Source organism: Lepisma saccharinum, chromosome 1, assembly GCF_977018435.1.
Source record: "Lepisma saccharinum chromosome 1, izLepSacc3.1, whole genome shotgun sequence".
Lineage (NCBI taxonomy): Eukaryota > Metazoa > Arthropoda > Insecta > Zygentoma > Lepismatidae > Lepisma > Lepisma saccharinum.
In genome coordinates, this window is record NC_139229.1 from 36635111 (window position 1) to 36655434 (window position 20324).

The following is a 20324-nucleotide window of genomic DNA, read 5'->3' on the forward strand; positions in this document are numbered from 1 at the left end:
TGTACTTACTTTTCAATTCACTACGGTGGGCCTCCAGTTCGAGCTCCTAGCTATGGGCGAGATGTGTAAAAGACATTTAGGGGCAGTTTGAAATTTTTTGTTTAGTTTGGAAATTAAGTTTGAGGGCTTTTACTGCGCTATTGGTCTGTTGAACGACCTCACCAGTGACATGAGGAATTTCACAGGAATTTACTAACACTGCAAGGCTGCAAGGACATCTTGCGGCATATACAGCAATGTCATCGGAACCTCAACCATGTCTTCTTCACCATCTCTCAACCAGCCCTGATCACTCCGAGATGGAGTCGAAAGCTTGGACAAAATCTTTTAAAGTGTCTCATATCGTGCTGTTTTATGTGTTTTGTGTTATTTTTTAACAAGAATCTTGCTGGCAGAAATGTTTTATAATGTCATAGGTATTTTAATATTCTGATGCAATTCTCATAAGTTTTAAAGAAGAACTCATGGTAAATTGATGCTTGTAATTAGAGTGGACTCACCCACTAATATTAATTAATATATTGAACAACTTTAAATGATTACAATTTTAAAGCATCAGTATGAGTATCGGCATTATGTGAATATCGGTTCAAGGTGGTATCGACTGAGCTCTAAAACCCACTAATCACATAATGAGTATAGCATTATAGTAAAATGCTGTGAGTTTTTTCCTGTGAACAGTGTCATTTCTTTTTGATTTTTTTCATACTCAGTATTACATATTAATGATGCAATTTTCCTTTTCAGAACAGTAATAACAGCTGATTCATTATCATCAGACACAAAGCTCATCCTTGAAGAAATCACAAGGTGTTTGAACTTGGAGAAGCTGCTCCCATGTTACAAGTTCACAGTGACTGTTGCTTGCCTGAGAGCCATTCGTAAATTACAAAAGTTTGGCCATCTTCCAAGTAACCCATCCCTTTTCCGTAGTTATGCAGCATATGGGCAATTCATAGGTGAGTTGAATTTTGTAGATAGGATTTGAAAGCAGTAAAAACTATTCTAAGCCCCGTGACAGGTTAAGTTTGCAGCAACTTTTCGCATATATAGATCCAAACGTGTGCACAGAATATAGTTCCGCTGCAATACTGCCGATTTTTTCACTGTCTGTGATATGAACAGCTCAGCGGTTGAGGCAAGACTGGCATGGGAGATTTTGAGTGCCATTCTCACATGGATTGATACATAAAACCTGCTGCAAAGTTAATCTGTCATGGGGCTTAGTTTGGAAATTTGTTGAAGTAAGGATTCAACAAGTTAATCAGAAGAAGGATGCATTAAGTTTTAGCATTTAAAATTCACAGATTTTGTATTTTTATTACATGTTCATACATGACTTATTTTTAGCATTTTGAAACACTTTCTTCATTTTTTCACAGAATGACTGTGTTTAATGTACATTTTCTCCATGAAATTCTAACAAATATATGTGAATGAAGCAAATTTCTGAAATAACTTAATACAGTGGAACACCAATTATATGATATTAAATTTTATATTTTTTCACATTAAAAATTCAAATTCTGTGGTCGCAGCTGGCCCCCGTGGCAAAGTGGTTAGCCAGCAGGAAAATATAAAAATAAAAAAAAAAAGGTAAAGTGCTCCCCTGTGCATAGCACCACGCCATGAAGGCGTATAGGGGGGTGTGGGGGTAACGCCCCACACTTTCTTGATCCGGTCGTGAGTGGGGGTGATGTGATCAGCATCACGCCCCTGACCGCCTTTACCCCCCAGGGTTTCCCCCAGGTACCCATGTTATTCGACGCTGGGTGGGCGCCGGGGCCGCTTCCATCGTTAGAAAAGTTCCCAGATTTGAACCGGCCGGGGATCGAACCCTGGACCTTTAGCATGGTAGTCAGACGCGTTACCGACTGAGCCACCGCGGCTCAGTATACCAGAATAATATATTCCGTACTGAGTATAAGAATACAAATACAATGTATAGGCCGCACTTAAAAAAAGAGAGTAATGCATGAATGAATGAATAGTGTAACCCAGTCATAGAAAACCTACAACAATTGGTTTGTTGTGATGACCACACGTCACCCTCTATCTCGCATGACAGCTTTGAAGTTTAAATATCCTGGAAGTTATGCAAAAAAATATTTTTACAACAATCTTGTGGGAAGATTTTTAAATTAAATGATTAAATTATGTGCAGTTAGTTATTTTAAAGCAAAATTCTTGCAGGTCGCTATGATAAGTTCATATGAAAAATATATATATTAAAAATTTAAATTATTCTCAACTATGTTGAATTGTTGCAATTTAGAAGCATCAGTATGATATTTGGGATTCATAATATTTTTTTAAAAAAAAATAAATTATGTAATCAAAATTTTTGTCAGATAAAAATAAAACAGACTGCTTGTTTTTTCACAGTTATGTTGCTATATTACAACAATGTAACATTGACAACATCCATTGTATAACGGATTCTCTTTTTAATATAGCAAAAGAAATGGCTTTCACACTAACAGAATAAACCAAATCAAAAAACAAGTCGCAAGAAAACTAAAGGAAAGAGAAATACGAACAAAGATGAGAAATCTGTTAAAAGGAAATTTGTTTGCATTCCAGTCCACAAAGAATTCTCACATAAAATTGCAAAAATTTTTAGAAGATTTAATTTCAAAATTGTTTTTGGATCACCAAGAAGTTTAGAATGTACATTTAATGAATACAAAATGAGAAAATCTCTACCAGATGTGGAAACCACAAGAAAATATAATATAAGTTGTTCATGTTCAAAGGATTATGTAGGATAAACATCAAGGAAAATGGCAATAAGATGGCACGAACACGATTTACACATTATAAATCTAAACCCAAGAACAGGTTTGTCAGCTCACATCATGGAAGAGAAGCATTTGATAAAAAAGATAAGGGTTTTAAGAAGATTGACAGGAAACATAGATATGAATGTCTGGGAAGCTTCGTTGCATAAGAACACTGGAATAAATTTAATAATTAAAATGGTAACATAGACCCACTATGGAGTTTTCTTTTTCATAAGTGGAGTAAGCCACCATCTTTAAAATTTAATGTAACAGAAACCATCAAGAAACTCTGTGAAAGCAATGATGATTTTGAATTACCTGATGATATTTGGGATTCGTAATATTTTTTTAATAAAAATAATGTGATCAAAATTTTTATCTGAAATAAAAATAAAACAGACTACTTGTTTTTCACAATGTAACATTGACAACATCCATTGTATAACGGATTCTCTTAACTATTGTTATAACTTCATCTTTAGTCAAACTAAAAATAAATGTTTGATGAAGGGAGTGTGTGTTCTCCTGAAACATCACAACGAAAAACTGTGTTTTTATGCTTGTAATAACCGTAGACTACAAGATAAATAATCGATAAGAGTACTATTAGTATCAGTTCAGAGTGGTATCGGCTCTTATGTTGGTATTTGGCAACAATTTCACGTCAATGCATTCACATTCGAAATAGGATAGTGTAAGTTTACGCTTCGTTACCTTTCTCTTCAATTTGTGTATTTGTATTGGTGGTAAAAAAAGAAATTGTATGCCAATGCCATACCTGCCATGCATATAATGTGAAAAAAAGGCCTGTGTTGATCCCGGGCATCTCTACCATGTAGCGTAACATCGAGTTTAGGTACTGGGTTTGAGTCACGCCGGGACATAGCTCAGTGAAATGATGAATAGAGTTTGAATTGTTCCGCAACACACCACCCTTACCAAGTCGTTTCTTGCAGGATAAACAAAAAACAAATAAAGAACTAAATAGGCTCGTAGTCCTGGGTTCCCATCTCATTCCTCACCACAGCGCTCGAAACCAAAGAATCAATTCACAGGCAAGACGTTACTGAATTAGTGTTGCAGGGTGATTGCTGAAAACTTGCAGAAATGAGCTTTATGTACATTTATTTACAACAAACAAGGCTCGGATTCTTCCATTAGTTCTCTATTTTTACATAATTTATATATTTTCTCTAATTTGACCCCCATGACGGAACCGCAAACGTGAAAACTATAACCTGACAAGTTTAAAAACAAGATGCTGCAAATAGCTGATGCGCATCTCACACCACTTTTCCCCACTCTATTCTCAGCAGCGACGTTGGTTCGCAGTGTTGCAACCTGGAGGGAACGGAATGGTCTGAGGATTTTCAACGAAATTTGTATTCGCTTTTTCCTGGGCTGTTTTCTACCTGTCAGAGTACAGAACTTCAGCTCACCTTTCACCAACGACTCTTTTCCTTCTTTTAAAACTTGGCCTCCCCGATGGCGCAGTGGTAGCGTCGTCGCCTTGTAATCAAGGGATCCCAGGTTCGATTCCTGGTGGAGGCACATAGTGGTTCGGATCCCACTTTAAACTGTACATCCAGTCCCAATTAGCCTTACTGTGCATAAAGTGGACTTAAAACAAATCAATCCAATCCAATTCTTTTAAAACTTGAGAAACCATCCATTTAGATACTCCCGTGGCGGCACTTGTGTGCTCGACAACATTATACTTAAGTTTATGTAACTCCTTCTGATTTCGCAAATATGTTGCAACATTGTAAACAATTTCTCTGGTCTGTCCTCTAAGGGCTTTCCAGAATAGATTGTGGATTTCATTGAAAATGCCATGATTTGATTTTTGCATTTCAAAAATATGCAGCCAAGAGTAAAGAGCAAGAACATTTCAGTGCTTTAAAAAAGAACACAGGCAAGCATGTTATCAGATTGCCTTCTCCTAGTGATTGTTGTACGATAAACAAAATAACCCCCACCCCACTCGGCTTTAAAAAGAAACCAGGCCACTGCTTGATGTCGCATTCAGAAAATGAAGTCATTCGCCCAGTAGTTTCTCTTCGTTATAAACGTTAACACACGTGCGAAATACTACAGTTTACGATCCGCGCAGCGCACGCATTTTCAGAGACCGGATTAAATCAAATTAACCACTGATAAACTGATATGAGCCTGCACCGACAATCTACACAGTAAAAGTAGTTTGCCATATTTGTTTTAGCTTAATTTTGATGAGTTGACACCACTCGTTGTCTCCAGGCCAGACCAGTACATAGAAGAGTGGTGGGGAGGATGACGTAATAGAAAGTGCTCCGCAGCAATCTGCACATATCAGGACTTAACTTGTCAGGCTATAGCATCAGTGGAACTGCCTTGGGATGCTTTGAGACTGATGGGAGGCAGCTGAAGTCCATAAAATCACTCTCCCTCCGGCTGTCAGTTTCACACACACACACTTCCCATCCTCTGTCAGACAGGTCATATTTATACTAACTCCTTCGTCACATGGGGGTAGTACTGAATGCTCAAATCCTATTGGCTCTTTCAAACTACACTGTTACGAACCATGGAAGGACCCTAAGAATACATAAAGACAAATTCTGTTTGTAACTGAATTTGGGACTTGTTGGCCACCTGAACCCTGAGTGGTGAAAGTGAAGGTAAGTGGGAGTTGGAGTCATCCGAACATCACTTTCATAAAATTTTATATTCCTTGCCAGATGTGCGCATTGAAGCCCTGAAAGCCCTTGTGGAGTTCACACGAGTAGATGGACAGTGGGAAGACATTGAGTTTCTCCTGAGTGTTGTGGAATCTGATCCTGAGCCCGTCGTTCGCCATAGCCTCCTCAGAATGCTGATTTTAACCCCTCCATTTGATAGGGCTTTTGGCCATCCTCTTGACAGGGTGGATTTAGTTGAGAAGTTGTGGAGTTTAATGAAGTGAGTATTAAGTCATAACCAACCAACAGGGAAATACAATATGAAAACCTTCTTACATGCACACTAGTATTACCAGCACTTAGTAATTTTGCTATTTGTGTGTTTTATGTTTTTATGTATATACTTTTACTTTTTATACAGTGTGTGTGTGTTTTCTCTCATGCCCTTTTATGTTTTTAGTTCTGATCGAACTCTTATGCATTATAATTAGAGACATGCATATTTCATTTTTGTCGAGAACATGAAATGTGAAATAACACGTTGTAATGTTAATTTTTCATGTTTCTGAAAGGTGTGAGGTGCATTTTCCTGCCCTGTTTTGTCACGAAATAATGAGAAATGAACTGCAAAATTCGAAATAGTCTCTTAAAAATGAAATTCAGAGTTTCTGACTTTCTGAAGTCAGAATTATCCTGTGATATATGCAATTCACGGAAAATTGATTAATTCTGCTGTAAATATTTGAGAAGCGAAAATGGATCGCTTTATACAGGAATAAACTTAATATTCTGGTAACGACATAAATGTGCTATTAGAAGGGATATGTTTATTTTTGTAATAAGTGCAGTTTTAAATCAACTTAAGGATTATATTCACATTTTTAAAACCAAAATTTAATTTTATATACTGCTTTTTCATCGCTATAACATTGAAACTTTATTTTATTTACCACTTTTGAACCCAAAATTGACTCTGTTTTTGTGCCGAAATTTTGCTTTTTTATTTACCAAAAATATGTGCCTCTAATTATAATGATTTTGTAAAATCTAAAGTAGAGATGGTTAAGTAGAAGGCTTGTGCCTTAATTTCACCATCCAAAACAAGAAATAATTAAATACATTTTTCAATATTACTAACTGCATTGAGGAAGCAGTGGTGCCGTGCATAATGAATGCTATCTATTCCAGGATGGCATTCAATATGCAGGATGCTGTTTACTATAGGTTACTATGGAAATAATTTTAATCCGTTCCCGAACCTGGTCCAAAATCACGAAATATTATAAAAAAATTGCAAGGAGCACCACCAATGTTGGAAATACTAGTTATAAGTTATAAAAATACAGTACATACAATACAGTTATAAAAATAAGTACACTACAGTATGTATGTGCCTACACAGGGTGGCTACTGTCCGGGAATTCCTTGAATTCTGGGAACTATGCATGAATTATTGGCTTCGGGAATAGTGCGTGAATTTTTCTCCATAGACATGAAAAATTGCAACTTTTACTAATCCAAATCACATAGACATGAAAAATTTCAAGTTTTACTAATCCAAATAACATACATGTGAAAAATTGCAACTTTTACTAATCCAAATCACATAGATGTGAAAAATTGCAACTTTTACTAATCCAAATCACATTGAATTTATGCATGTTTATATGTGCCCTGAGGCAAGATTTCACAGTTTAGCTTTTATTTTTATCGAGGAATGAAAGATATGCTGTATGTAAAATAAAACAGCATTCTCTAAATCCGATTACTTTGTTAGTGTCCTTTGGAGAACAATCTATTTGTCAGACGGAAGATTATTGCAAGATAGATACCTTGAAATTGATTAGGTAATTTTCAGTTGAAATTCTTATACAATTAACATTTTCTTGTAGATTAGTGTATCCTGTAACATTTGTGACTAGTGTGTATAGATCTATTTCAAATCTGAGTATGTGAAATGGCAAATGTAAACTCTGCACCTTAAATGAAATATTTTAAATATGTATACTGTTTAATGAAACTGATTTAGAATTTTTTAATTCATTGGAATCCTATTCACCCTTCATATTGTTAATGTATTTGTGTGTGTGCGGGAAGGTGGTGAGAGGCAGTAATACGTGAGGTTGAAATACTCGTAGAGGAAACATCTTCCTGTTCCAGTGTTCCCTTGCATTTTTTGGAAAGTTCCCCTTGAATTGTATCATGGTCCTAGAGTGGCCACATTGTTATAGAATCTCTCGCATGAATAATAAATAATAATGTGCATGTCTGAATAATCAGTCACACTGTCTTGGATTTGATTCAACGTAATATATAGTTCATCATAGTGATTTGTCTTTGAACTTTGCTGGGACTGATGTTCACATTGACTTGATATGATATAACGTAAAATAAAAAGTTGTTTTCATTCTTTGAAATGCTTGTAAGTTTGCAAAATATTTAAATTTTAGTATTGTTGACACCAGTATCACAATTATTGATGTTATCTTTTAACTTGCAGTGGTAACCTCTCCTATGATACCAGGCTGCGCTGTGATATTGTTGACCTGTATTATGTTTTGTATGGAACAAGAAGGCCAGTTTGTCTACCACTTTCTGAGATGTCGTCATCCCTCAGCTCTAAGGAAAGGAAGCTTAATATAAGTTCATTACCAGCTGATGACAGAGATGTTCGTTTTACCTTTTATATTTCTTCATATGTGTGCCAATGCCAAAAGCACAAATGTGCTAAATCGGGTGTTCCCAAACTTTTTCGATTCAAGATTTTCCCTCGCCACTCAAGTCAGAATGTAGGCCTATTTAAAAGTTGCAACACTCAGTTAGTGTGGTTAGTTTGCTTGCTTTAAGTTAAAAAAGAAATAAACACGTATTCAAAGGGTGCCACAGCGCACACTTTGGGAACCACTGTGCTAAATCTTAATTTCAGATAGAAGCATTTTAATATTTAAAGTTCAGGGAATAAACAGGTTTTACATTCGGATAAATGTTGTCATCGGTAAAATATGTACCTACTCATTACTGTTATGTGAGTTAGCATAGGGATCTATCAACAAAAAGTAGTTGGAGGCTGCACTAGGTGTAAAAGTCAATTCGCACATTCATGTTTTTGGCAGTGCTGTGACGATATAGTAAATTTAATAAGTGTACTTTTTTGTGTGTGTAGTTGAGTTCTCAAAGTAAAGCCAATGGAACTGGAGCAATAACAACATACATAGCAAAACATAATTTTTCATCGGTGTTTAAAGTTCTATAAATTGTATAATTTCGCTTACATGTAATGTTCATTGGAGAGATGCAAAACTAAGGTAGAAAGAATATTGGTATAATTTCAAATAGTCAGGTGATAGGAATTTGAAATGAAGTTTAAAAATAAAGTTCTAGTCAGTATTTCATATATTGTGCCTATCTCAATCTAGTTTTGCTTTGATGAATGCATAAGCTTACGCTAAGTCAAGAGCATGGATAGAGGATATATTGTTCTCAGATAGTTTGAGAATGGCAAGTACATTTGCAATTGATAAATAAAGGAATGTATGTTCCTTGCAGAAAATGTGTGTGCAATTGTCAGTACGCTGCCAAATGTACAGATAGATTCGTAGATTTTTAGTAATAATATTAAATAAAATTTCACCTTTTTAGATATGTGGTAAAATCAAAAGGGAAGAATGCATGTTTTGGGGGATGAAAGAAGTACTGAAGTTGTGAACCTTTTGTTTTTATCTATTCACTTTTGTTAAGTATAGTTTTGTGGCCTGCCTTTGTTGTCGTCATCATCTGCTATGCAGAATAAAAAATCACAAAGCAATCACACAAGTTTCAGTGATGATGATGGCAATAGCCACTGAAGTTAATAGAACACCAAAAAAAAAAAGTTTCATGGCTAAGTTGTAGCAGTACGAGAGTAACGAGATCGTCCCTCTGTCGTGAAAAGCACAGATCAGCGCCTGCACCAAATGTAGCAGTAAGGTTGAGCGACACCCGTATTACCGCTAGAGGGCTTTGAGCTGTAAGAGAATACATTATTATTTTAGCAGAGCCTTAATTCTAAGTAGGAGAACCTGTAGGGTATAGACACAATTAGGCACATAATACTTAACAATTTATTATAAGAAGAAGAGAGATTGATATATGAAGAGTATCTCTGTCTAAGTTTTAAGGTAAGGGAGCTGCTTGGAAAGAAACACAGGATTAGCGATACTTAGCGAACTGTAAGCGTAGGTTCTTGTCCATCTTCTAAGTGCCTGGAGGCAGCCTGGACTTGTCTGGCTGGATGGTCATCTTGGATCAAAGGCTGGACAGCGTCTCCGGCCCCACTTCAGATCTGCCACACGTTTTACCACACGTTTTACCCTTCTACTGGGGTTTTTATACTTAAGGGATGGCTGTCGACAGGGTTATTTTGTTGCCTCGTGTCAAACTCGGGAAGTCCCATATTTAGGGATGCTTCTTATGTAAGCTCAGAAGTAAACAATCCACACTTCCTTAATCATTTTGACCTTACTCCAAATAAGAGTTTTAGAGGAGAACATGAGGACATCTCATCGAGTGCTCTCCGTCGAAAATCGTACTCAGAAGCAAATGTAGAAATAAAGTCAGGAACATGCAAAAACTTGTCCGTTACATTCGCCCCTTCTTATCTTAAATGGTTTCCATCTAAGCAGATGACGAAGAACAGGTTCCAAGGAAAGGTCGATTGGGGCTTGAGAAAAGAAGTCGAGTATCCATCGACGAAAATTAATTTCCAATATGAAGTTCATAAGGTCGTAGCAAAGTAGCTGAGCTATAGCTTTAAAAGTTAATCAATTTCCCATGAAGATTATTCCACAGATACGTTTCCTTTTAGTGTATTAAAAGCAAAGAAATATGTGAAATCATTCTTCACAGCAGGTTTGTTCTCTTTCGTTGTATGGTCCTAAAATATGTAGAAATTTACAATTTCTGATTTCTTTCTGTGAGGTATTGGATGTAAAATGGCACCTGCACACCGTGTTGCATAAGTCCCTCTGGGATTTTGAAGTTTGGTCCTGCAGTAGCAAACCCACATGCAAGATATGAAACATGTTAAACGGAAGGTGAAATGCACGAGTTTGTTTCGTTACAGCTTAAGTGAACAGAAAACTTTTTGTATCCTGTAATTTGCTAAAACCGAGTTAGTTGTTGCAGTCTGATCCTGTTGTGTATCCAAACACATGCAGATCGTAGTTAAGGTGTTGAGTTGATCTTAAAAGATATGCACCACATAAATTTACAATATTCATTTAACTCCAAATTGCCACAACATTTTACAACAAACCATATAACAGGTGGGCTGAAAAGTTCGTAGGCTAACATAGTAAAAAATATTTTTTTGACAAAATTCGATTTTATTATTCAATATAGTTGCCTTTGAGGGTGATACAACGATTATAGCGGTCATACAATTTTTCGATGCCATTTTTATAGTACGATTTCTCTTTAGCCTCAAAATAGGCCTCAGTTTCGGCGATTACCTCTTCATCAGTGCCAAATTTCTTTCCAGCGAGCATTCTTTTAAGGTCTGCAAACAGGAAAAAGTCACTGGGGGCCAGATCTGGAGAATATAATGGATGGGGAAGCAATTCGTAGTCTAATTCATATAATTTTGCCATCGTTTTCATTGATTTGTGACACGGTGCATTGTCTTGATGAAACAGCACTTTTTTCTTCTTCAAATGGAGCCGTTTTTTCGTGATTTCATCCTTTAAACGCTCCAACAACACTATGTAATAATCTCAGCTATCTAGATCAACTTCACTTTACGATCATTTAAAATTATTTTGTGGACTTTTTTGATGTTTTCGTCGGTAACAGCCTCTTTGGGGCGTCCACTGCGTGCATCGTCTTCGATGCTCATTTCGCCTCGTTTAAATTTAGCAAACCACATCTCAACGGTTGATTTTCCTGGTCAGAGTCCGAATAATGTTTATCAAGCCAAGCCTTGGCTTCAACAGTATTTTTTTTCGCCAAAAAGCAATGCTTTATTAACACACGAAATTCTTTTTTATCCATTTTTTCACAATAACAAAAGCTGCTTCACTCACAATGCTATATCTCACGAACTAATTATCCGGCAGCTGTGAAATTTATACACGTATCTTTTGAAGGTTAGTACTAAGTAAAAATCACATGGATTTAATTCTAGTAACGCCATCTATGAGTCAGCCTACGAACTTTTCAGCCCAAGTGTTATAATAGACCAAAACATAATCTGTTAATATAAACATATTTCTGTTTCCAAAGGTCTTATAAACTGTACTGTTCATTTACACTCTTTAAACGATTGTAGAATCACACATGACAGTTTCAGACAGATCCATCAACAGGCTGGTGCCGGGCCCCATGATGGAGTAGTTAGCACATCGTGCTATGACCCCAGAGGTCCTGGGTTCGAATCCCAGACTAGGCATGGATGTTTGTGAGTGTCGCTTCATCACGTCATCACTCGTCCCCATCTTCGCAAATTAGCCAAAAGTGACACAAAAAGCGAAGTAAAATAAAGCAAATCAATCAATACCAGACTGGTGTAGAAAATTAAAAAAGTCTGCTGTAAATGAACAGGCAAGGGTCATGCATGACACTGAACTAGATTACAGGATTGATGTCTGTGGAGTCACCAAGGGAGAGCACATTGAAACATTGTAGGGTCCGAAATTCAAAAGGAACTTGATGAAACACCCTATGTATCAAAGTCAAATTCCAAACTGTAATACATGTTCATTCTCTCTCTCATTGTGCTATTGCAGATAAAGCCACTTGTTCCTTTGATCCCGTTTGTTGGCGACGGACAAGAACCTGAAACGTCAGGAGGTGTCAAGAGGAAGTCCAACTCCCCACTTCGGGAGGGAGAGCTGCTCACCGACGACAACCACTTGGGACTGGTCACCGTGGAGATTGTGGCAGGCGAGGAAGGAAGCAAAGTGCGAGTGAAGGTAACGGTGAACCACCTTCATGTATAAACCATAAGTTGCATACTTTGTTTAACTTAATTTATTACAGAATTGATAGAATAACAATCAACAGCCTTCTGTGAGTAATGGCAGGGAGTCACTGAAATCGTTAGACAAACTAAATATGTTGTTTCACAAGTCACACGGAATTATTATTAGTTGGACAACAGATGCTGATACCAATGTATCAGTATTGGCTGATACTAAAGGTATTGATATTGGAAATTATTTGTTAGATTTTAGTTGCCGATACTTTTTTTTGGCATTTTGGTATTTTGCAGACTGCGCAAAAATACGTGACACCTTCACTGAGCCTCAAAGTTATTGAAAATTCAGTTTTTGTTTATTATGCAATAAGAGAGTGAAAAACTGTATTTTGTGATATTCTGATGTAATTTTGAATAAATTGAACTAATAAATTGATGCATATTATTGAAGTGGAATAGTCACCCACTAACATTAATCAATATTTTGAACAACTTTTAATTGATGCAGTTTTCAAGCGTCATCTGTTTAAAGTGGTAACACATACATATTACACAGTATTACCTTCAATGTACACCCCTTCACTGTCACCTTGTTCAGCAACTCTGTCGTTTTCGCCTTCAGTGCTTCCACGGTCTGGAAATGGGTTCCCATCAAGGCAGTTTTCACTTTCGGGAAAAGAGAGAAGTCACAAGGGGCTAAATCCAGAAAGTACTGGGGATGAATAAACACTGGAATGTATTTTTCAGCCGAGACAAGCTTCACCGACAGGGCACTGTGAACTGGCACATTATCCTGATGCAGCATCCAGGTGTTCTTCGTCCAGAGATCCATTAATTTCCTCTTCACATGTTCTCCTAGTCAACCCTTGATGTAGTAGTGCTGAGTAACTGTTTGACCCTGCAGCACCCAATCAATCATGACCAATTTTTTGGGTGTTTTTCACATGTTCATAGTCTTCCACCTTTCCTTCCCCTCCTTAAATCTTTCATGCCATTCAAAGACGTGTGTACGTGACATGGTATTGTCCCCGTATATGTCCCATCGTAATTGAAGACACTCTGTTGGCATTTCCTTCAATTTCACCAGGAATATGAAGTTCACACACTGCACACTTCCTACAGAGCTCACAGGCACACTAATCGGTAGAGTGCGATGACAGCACCTCTCGTGGACCATCACACTTCAAAGTCAACGTCTTCCACCTCTCACCCTTCCTTCCCTACTAACATCACCAGCAGACAGCCAGTCCTGTTATTTAATAGCTACACCTTGTATTCCATATGATTGCATATTAATAGGTTTATTGTATTATTCTTTAGGAGGTGCCAGGTCAGACAGTGTCAGGGGAGCCTCAGGAAGGAGCAGTGAAATCAGAATACTTCTCAGACAATTCACAGTCGTTGCCAGGAATTCTGGGGATGCCAGGACCAATAGGATTTGAACCAGGAATGTTCAGGAGAGAAAGTGATGCAGAAAGTAGCCATTCACGCCATCATAAAGGAGAAAACATGTCAAAGGTAGGAAGATTAATTCCTTATAATGTCTAATATTTGTTATTATTATTCCTATGAATAGCTTTATTATTATGGCTTAATCGGTCAAGAAAGTAAGGTACTTTGGTTTGTAAAATTTGTCATGGTAGTTTTACAGTCGATAAATTAGGGATGGGTCGATATGAAATTTTGGCCAATACCGATAAAGTACCGATATAAAATATACCGATAACCGATCTGATATAAAATTCCAAATGGTTCATTGACCTTCTTCGTAAATGTATGTTTCTAGATGATAGTGGAGGTTAGTACTTTCAATAGTTGTCAACAGATGGCAATATAACCCATCTTGATAATAGATTAGGGAGCTGTCGGACTGAAGCAACAAGCAGCAGGCAAAAGAAGCTGCATATTTAGACATTTACTTTAAAAGAAAAGTAAAGAATGGAAATCGCATGTTTATATCCCTACAATTATAAGAAAATGGCACAATATTGCACTAAATTGTAAAATATTTATAAATATATCTGATCAGTAAAATTATCGGTAATTTTACCAATACACCGATATGACTACATCGGCCGATACCAATAGAGAACTGATTAAGCTGTCCCATCCCTACAGTAAATGAATTACTATTACAGATAGATCCACGTATTGCTCAGCATAATTACTATACTTCGGTGCAACCTATCTTGACAGTGACGTAACAGCATTGCAAACCTGCATCATTCATACTTTCACTGTCTGCAGAAGAAACAAGGGAATGAAATTCAATAGATGAAGATACAAGGGAAGAAATATCATGTCGTCACAATGCGATGATTCTTGCAGAATATAATAACACATAATAAATAACCAATAAAATGAGCACGATACATAAACATAATAAACTGTATGAAACTGATTTGGATTCAGATAATGAACACGGGATGGCAATGCACCTTCGAGCGGCAAGTTCACGAGACTTGAGCATAAAAATATAGGTCCTTACTTGAAGCACATTGCATTGTATACAGTACATAGAAATGTATTACAGATGTTAGATTCTGAAAAACCTGTTGAAATGAAGAAAATCCGGTACAATTGTTTTGCTGCAAGTCAAGGCTAAAAAAAATATGCATGGAGTTGATTGCAGGTCGAAGTGAGGGTAAGGGCGAGTCTATATTTGTCTGCTGCTTATCACTAGAGGCACATATTTTTGGTAAATAAAAAAACAGAGTCAATTTCAGGTTCAAAAGCGGTAAATGAAATGAAATTTTGCTGGTATAGCGGTGAAAGAGCAGTATATAAAATGTCATTTTGGTTTTTAAAATGTGAATATAATCCCAAATTTGATTTAAAAACTGCACTATTACACAAAATAAACATATCCCTCCTAATAGCACATTAAGTCATTACCAGAATATTAAGTTTATTCCTGTATAAAGGGATCTATTTTGGTTCTCAAATATTTACAGCACAATTAAACAATTTTCCGTGAATTGCATAACTCACAGTATACGTCAGACTTCAAAAAGTGTCGCCTCGGTATATAAACGGTAAATTTCGTGTTTAAAGAGTCTATTTCGCATTTTGCAGTTCATTTCACATCATTTCGTAACAAAACAGGGTAGGAAAATGCACCTCACACCTTTCAGAAACATTAAAAATGAACATTACAATGTGTTATTTCACGCATCTTCAGAGAGCAAGATCCAGGCAGGTGGTTTGGCTTGCATGTTACTTTCAATCGCATTGTAAAGGGATAACTTTGAATGGTCACTTGGGGGGAAAATATGTAAACGTATTCGTATTTGCGACGTACTTGTGATGAAACTGTAAGTTCAATTGTCACAAAAACTTTTAGGGGCAATGGGAAAAACAAAATTTTGAACAGTGGGAAAAGTGGCTGCCGCAATTGATTGAGAGCCTGATCCATAAGCACACCAACATTGAGGCATATTTTGTACGACCTTGGTTTGTATTTAAGATAAGGAAGCGTTCATAGACGACATTATTGCTCCACCAATATCTGCACGAATAAAGCGATATCGGATCGCTGTTAAAAAGAATCTTCATTAAATGTGTGAGACATGAGTTAATGTCAGCTTTCGGCCATTCTGTAAACAAAGCTTGGAGGGCACCATTGTTATTTCCAATTGTTTAGCATTTGTTGTACAATGGATGGCTATATATTTCCGCTGAACTTATTGAAAGGCAAGGATTTGGCTCATACGGCTTTTAAAGATTTATGCACATTACTACTTATGATATGAAATAGGCAATTAAAAGCGATCACTGTACAATTATTTTTGCCTATTACAATCTGATCTAAGTCCTTTTTTTTTGTTATTCAATTCTATATCTATTTGACATTAATTTCCTTGCCAGGGCTGTTGCTTTTACACAAATTTTGGCAATCTTAACTACACGTAAGTTATATAATGAATAGATGTTGTTATAAGTCTATTCTTTTACCATTTGTACCTATTCATATAATAATGCAATATTAATTAATTTACATATTTAATTAATAGTATTTTAATTGAGACACTTGGTCGCCCCCCCTCCTTCCCCCTGCCGAAATATATTTCTAGGTATGTGCCTGTCTAGTTGGTATGCTTTCCTTCTAGGCTCAGAGTTCAGCCGTAGGCGAAAAAAGGAAGGTTCGTTGTTGTGTATGTAGGAAGCGAAGATGGTTTTGTGGAAAGTGTTTTCTTTGTTGTTTCATTCGAGAAAAGGTGTTGAGACAGCATTTTGAGACGTGGTTCTTCGACATTCTACCCAAACTGCAGCCAAATAGCGTAATTGTCATGGATATTGGATAATCTGTATCATTCTGCTCCAAATGAGAATGTACCAAACAATGCGTAGAGAGAAAATTACATCAGGAGTGGCTCTCGTGGAAGACTGGTAAAAACAAAGTTTACTTATGTCAGTACTTCGTTTATTACACGTATTCAAAACATTAAAAGTCCGTTAGATTCTCAGTCCAAATATATTTTTAACTTTGTAATTTGTTTATCTTTTCATGTTCGTATTTTGTTAGCGCCAAACATTGACATTTCTCTGCATGAAGATCAGCTGCACAGAAGAATGTTCCGTTCCTCCTATGTGCTTCCTCTGCGGAATCCGAGACACAAATGTGACGGAGAGGATTTTTCATGCTTGGCGCGAAGTGATACATCAAGGTGTGCAGTCCTAGCTGATGTCACTGTCAAATTAGGTTGCACCCGAGTGTACTGATAGTGGTTCATTCATTCCATCACTTTATGAAGTTGCGTAAGTGTGTCAGCCAGATTCACACTCAAACAAGAGCAATTTCCAGAAATTCAAATGGTCATACGCTATGCTGTAGGTTAAAGGAACCTTATTTCACCTACTGGTCTTTTCTTACTTGCCTGTCCAATCGAATCACCTCCTTCTTCACAATCTCAGCAGGATCAGATAACTTTTGAACATTCATGAGAGAATTTAACTACTCAATTGTTTGCCGCTTTAAGTAACAAGCAGTTCTCACAGTAAATAAGAAGTATGAGTATTCTTTGCAGGAAGTCCTTTTGACAATAGCACAATGAGCATAGTCGCCTTTTTGATACTGAAACATGAACATTTCATCTAAGGGAGCTTTCAGAACGAAGCTACATGCAAAAATTGACACATGTGTCTTGGAAAGCAACCTTCAGAAATAAATGCAATTTTTTGAACCGAAGCAACACAGAAAGCGGCACATGTCAATTTGGCTGGCCCATTTTCTCAATATCTTGCATCATGTCACCTTGGTCTGTTCATGCATGTGCAGTGAATGTTTTGCTTTAGACCGAAGGGGCCCATGTCACTTGTTGCTTCAATGTGAAATCCCCATGTTGCCTGCTGCTTGTTGATTCAGTCTGACAACTCCCTAACCTATTATCAAGGTGGGTTATATTGCCATCTGTGTTAACTTTCAAAACTACTAGCCAACACTATCAGCTATCTAGGGTGACCAACTCTCCCGTATTGACATTCTAGTTCTCCCATATTTTTCATTAACAATCAAGATCAAGAAATTTCAACTCATTCTGAGTTTGGCAATGCATGCAAAACTTCAGGTCAACTGCAAGATCTTTCACATTAAACCTTTGGTGGGAGGTGGTGACATAATATCGTGCAGTAGTTGACTGATGCGTAGTTCTGCAGCAGCAGTGGACAAATACTTACGAGTTGGGACTAAGAAACATGCAAATTAGTAAATTTTTAACCTCTACTTTGAGCTGTATATTATATAAAATGTAAATTAATTCTTTTGTTTAATATTATACATTCCACAAACATTTGTTGGAGTGATGCTGTGCTGCTAAAAATGCACGAAATTTGTCATGACTAAGCATCCTGTAAATTCAATGCCGAAAGTTGGAAATCTGCCTTAAATTCATTGCCAAAAGTTAGTCACCCTACAGCTAACCCATAACAGCATATTTACTGACTTTTTCTTGTTCAAATACAGAAGTCTGTATTGCACACCCAAATAGTTAGCACTCTTGCTTTCACCCTGAGTTGTTCCAGGTTTGATTTCCAGTGCAAACTTCAAAAGTTCAGTATTCAACCAATAACAGGCTCCAGTCTAGAAAGACAGATAACCGTGGCAATATGAATTCATGCAGTGACCACACGTCCCTTAATGAAAGGTCACTAGAAAAGGGTGTTGTTGCACCCAAGTTTAATTTAGTATGTAATGGATTGTACACATTTACCATATTTTTATTGTATTTAAGAATATAAAGTTACAATCATATAAGCCGTGGATTTTGTGAAATAATTTTCTTGTATGCAGCATCTTTATCTAAGACAAAATTCTGCAATGTAATGGTCACGTACATTAATTTAAGATATAAAGGTTCCATTCACATTGTTCATGAAATATTTTCTATGTTATGTTAATTATTATACAGTCGAGTCCTGATAATTCGAGATGGATGTGATCAAGACTACCTTGAATCTCAAAAACTGACCATATGGAACAGGATAGAGAAAAACAGTGTAACAAAAAACTACAGTATTGTTATGAATATTGTACTTAGATTGCTCAGTACAGTAGTAACAATGATGTTAGGGAAAAAGTAGTTCAACAATGTTGAATTTGTGCTTTAAGGAAATAATTATGTGTCTTCTGCTTCAGAACAACGTATTATTTCTGAGCAGCAATGTCACACCATCATCTGAATAGCAGATTGTCAGTAGGTGTTGCCTCTGGCTGTTTACCTACGTAGCCCAACGTTGTCTCCAATTCAGAAAAGTTTTTTTTTTAGTTTGTTTTGCCTTGAATTAATGAGACTCAACTATCGGTAAATTTTATATTGACTTCAAAAGTACATATAAATCTGTCTCTAACAAGGATTACATAGAACTAGAGTTTAAGAAATAGAACTATGGGAAATGTACCCTATATACGTACACAAATAAAAAAAAATAACAATTTGGATGTCTTTCTAACATTTCAGCTTAAAAAGAAGAAGAAGGACAAAAAGAAGCACAAGCATAAGCACAAACATAAACACGAACACAAGCATGGCAAAGACAAAGAAAAGGATAAGGACAAAGAAAAAGACAAGGATAAGAAGGATTTGGAGAGACTGAAAGTAAAAGAAGAGACTTTGAGTTCCGTCAGTTCCAGTCCCAGCCCGACACATTCAGCAACTCAAGAATTCTCATTTTAAGTTCAATGTTATAACAAAACTTGTGGTGTGGGAGCAGTTAACAGTGAGCGAGAAGAGAATTGCAGTAGTGCTAAGTTTTTATTTTTAAGTGAATACATTAACAATCAGAAACGTGATTGAAAACACAGGAAGTGCAATAATGTGACTACCTATTCATTATCTATTTCAATAGTTGTTAAATAGAAACTCAAGACAATCTGTCCTTCAAGGCAAGGGGCAATCAAAAAAGCAACTACATCCATTCACCTCTACATTGTCAAAATAATGAGTAATAGCTGTTTTCTAAAATATTAGAATATGAAAAGTTCTTATAAGTAAAGAGTAATCTTCTATGAAGAATACACAATCATATTTTTTATTCAAAAGAAAACAGATGTTACAGCGTCATGCATAATTTGTATATATCTGTGCAATATTTGTCATGATGTAATATCAGTTTATTTTGTAAATAGATGAATTTCCATACCTTGGAACTGGGAACTCTTTAATTGTGGCTTGTAGGAAACAGTTGCTTCATGTCATACCACTGTAACTCCCTTTTTTTGGCCCAGCTTTCTTTAAAAAAATATATCAATTGCAGGAAAATATGGCAAAATATGGGACTCGCTGCGAAAAAAAAGCAAGGCACAGGACACCTGTTTCTTTATTTTACATATATTTACATTTACTGGCTCCTCTGCCAGTTTTGGCTAATCATGACAATGAGCATGAGCAATAATTATATGAAATTAATGAAGGGACACTTGCAAACAACACC

The 20324-nt window shown here is 36.5% G+C and overlaps 1 protein-coding gene across 1 annotated transcript in view; it reads left to right on the forward strand.

Annotated features, from left to right (window-relative positions):
- Positions 1-20324, forward strand: part of Taf2 (TATA-box binding protein associated factor 2) — a 76121-nt gene extending 55797 nt beyond the window's left edge. The window contains exons 15-20 of the mRNA XM_083130630.1: positions 748-959; positions 5504-5723; positions 7944-8112; positions 12205-12390; positions 13716-13913; positions 19352-20324. Coding sequence (XP_082986756.1) covers positions 748-959; positions 5504-5723; positions 7944-8112; positions 12205-12390; positions 13716-13913; positions 19352-19567 — 1201 coding nt within the window. The 3' untranslated portion in view covers positions 19568-20324. The remainder of the gene's footprint in view (positions 1-747; positions 960-5503; positions 5724-7943; positions 8113-12204; positions 12391-13715; positions 13914-19351) is intronic.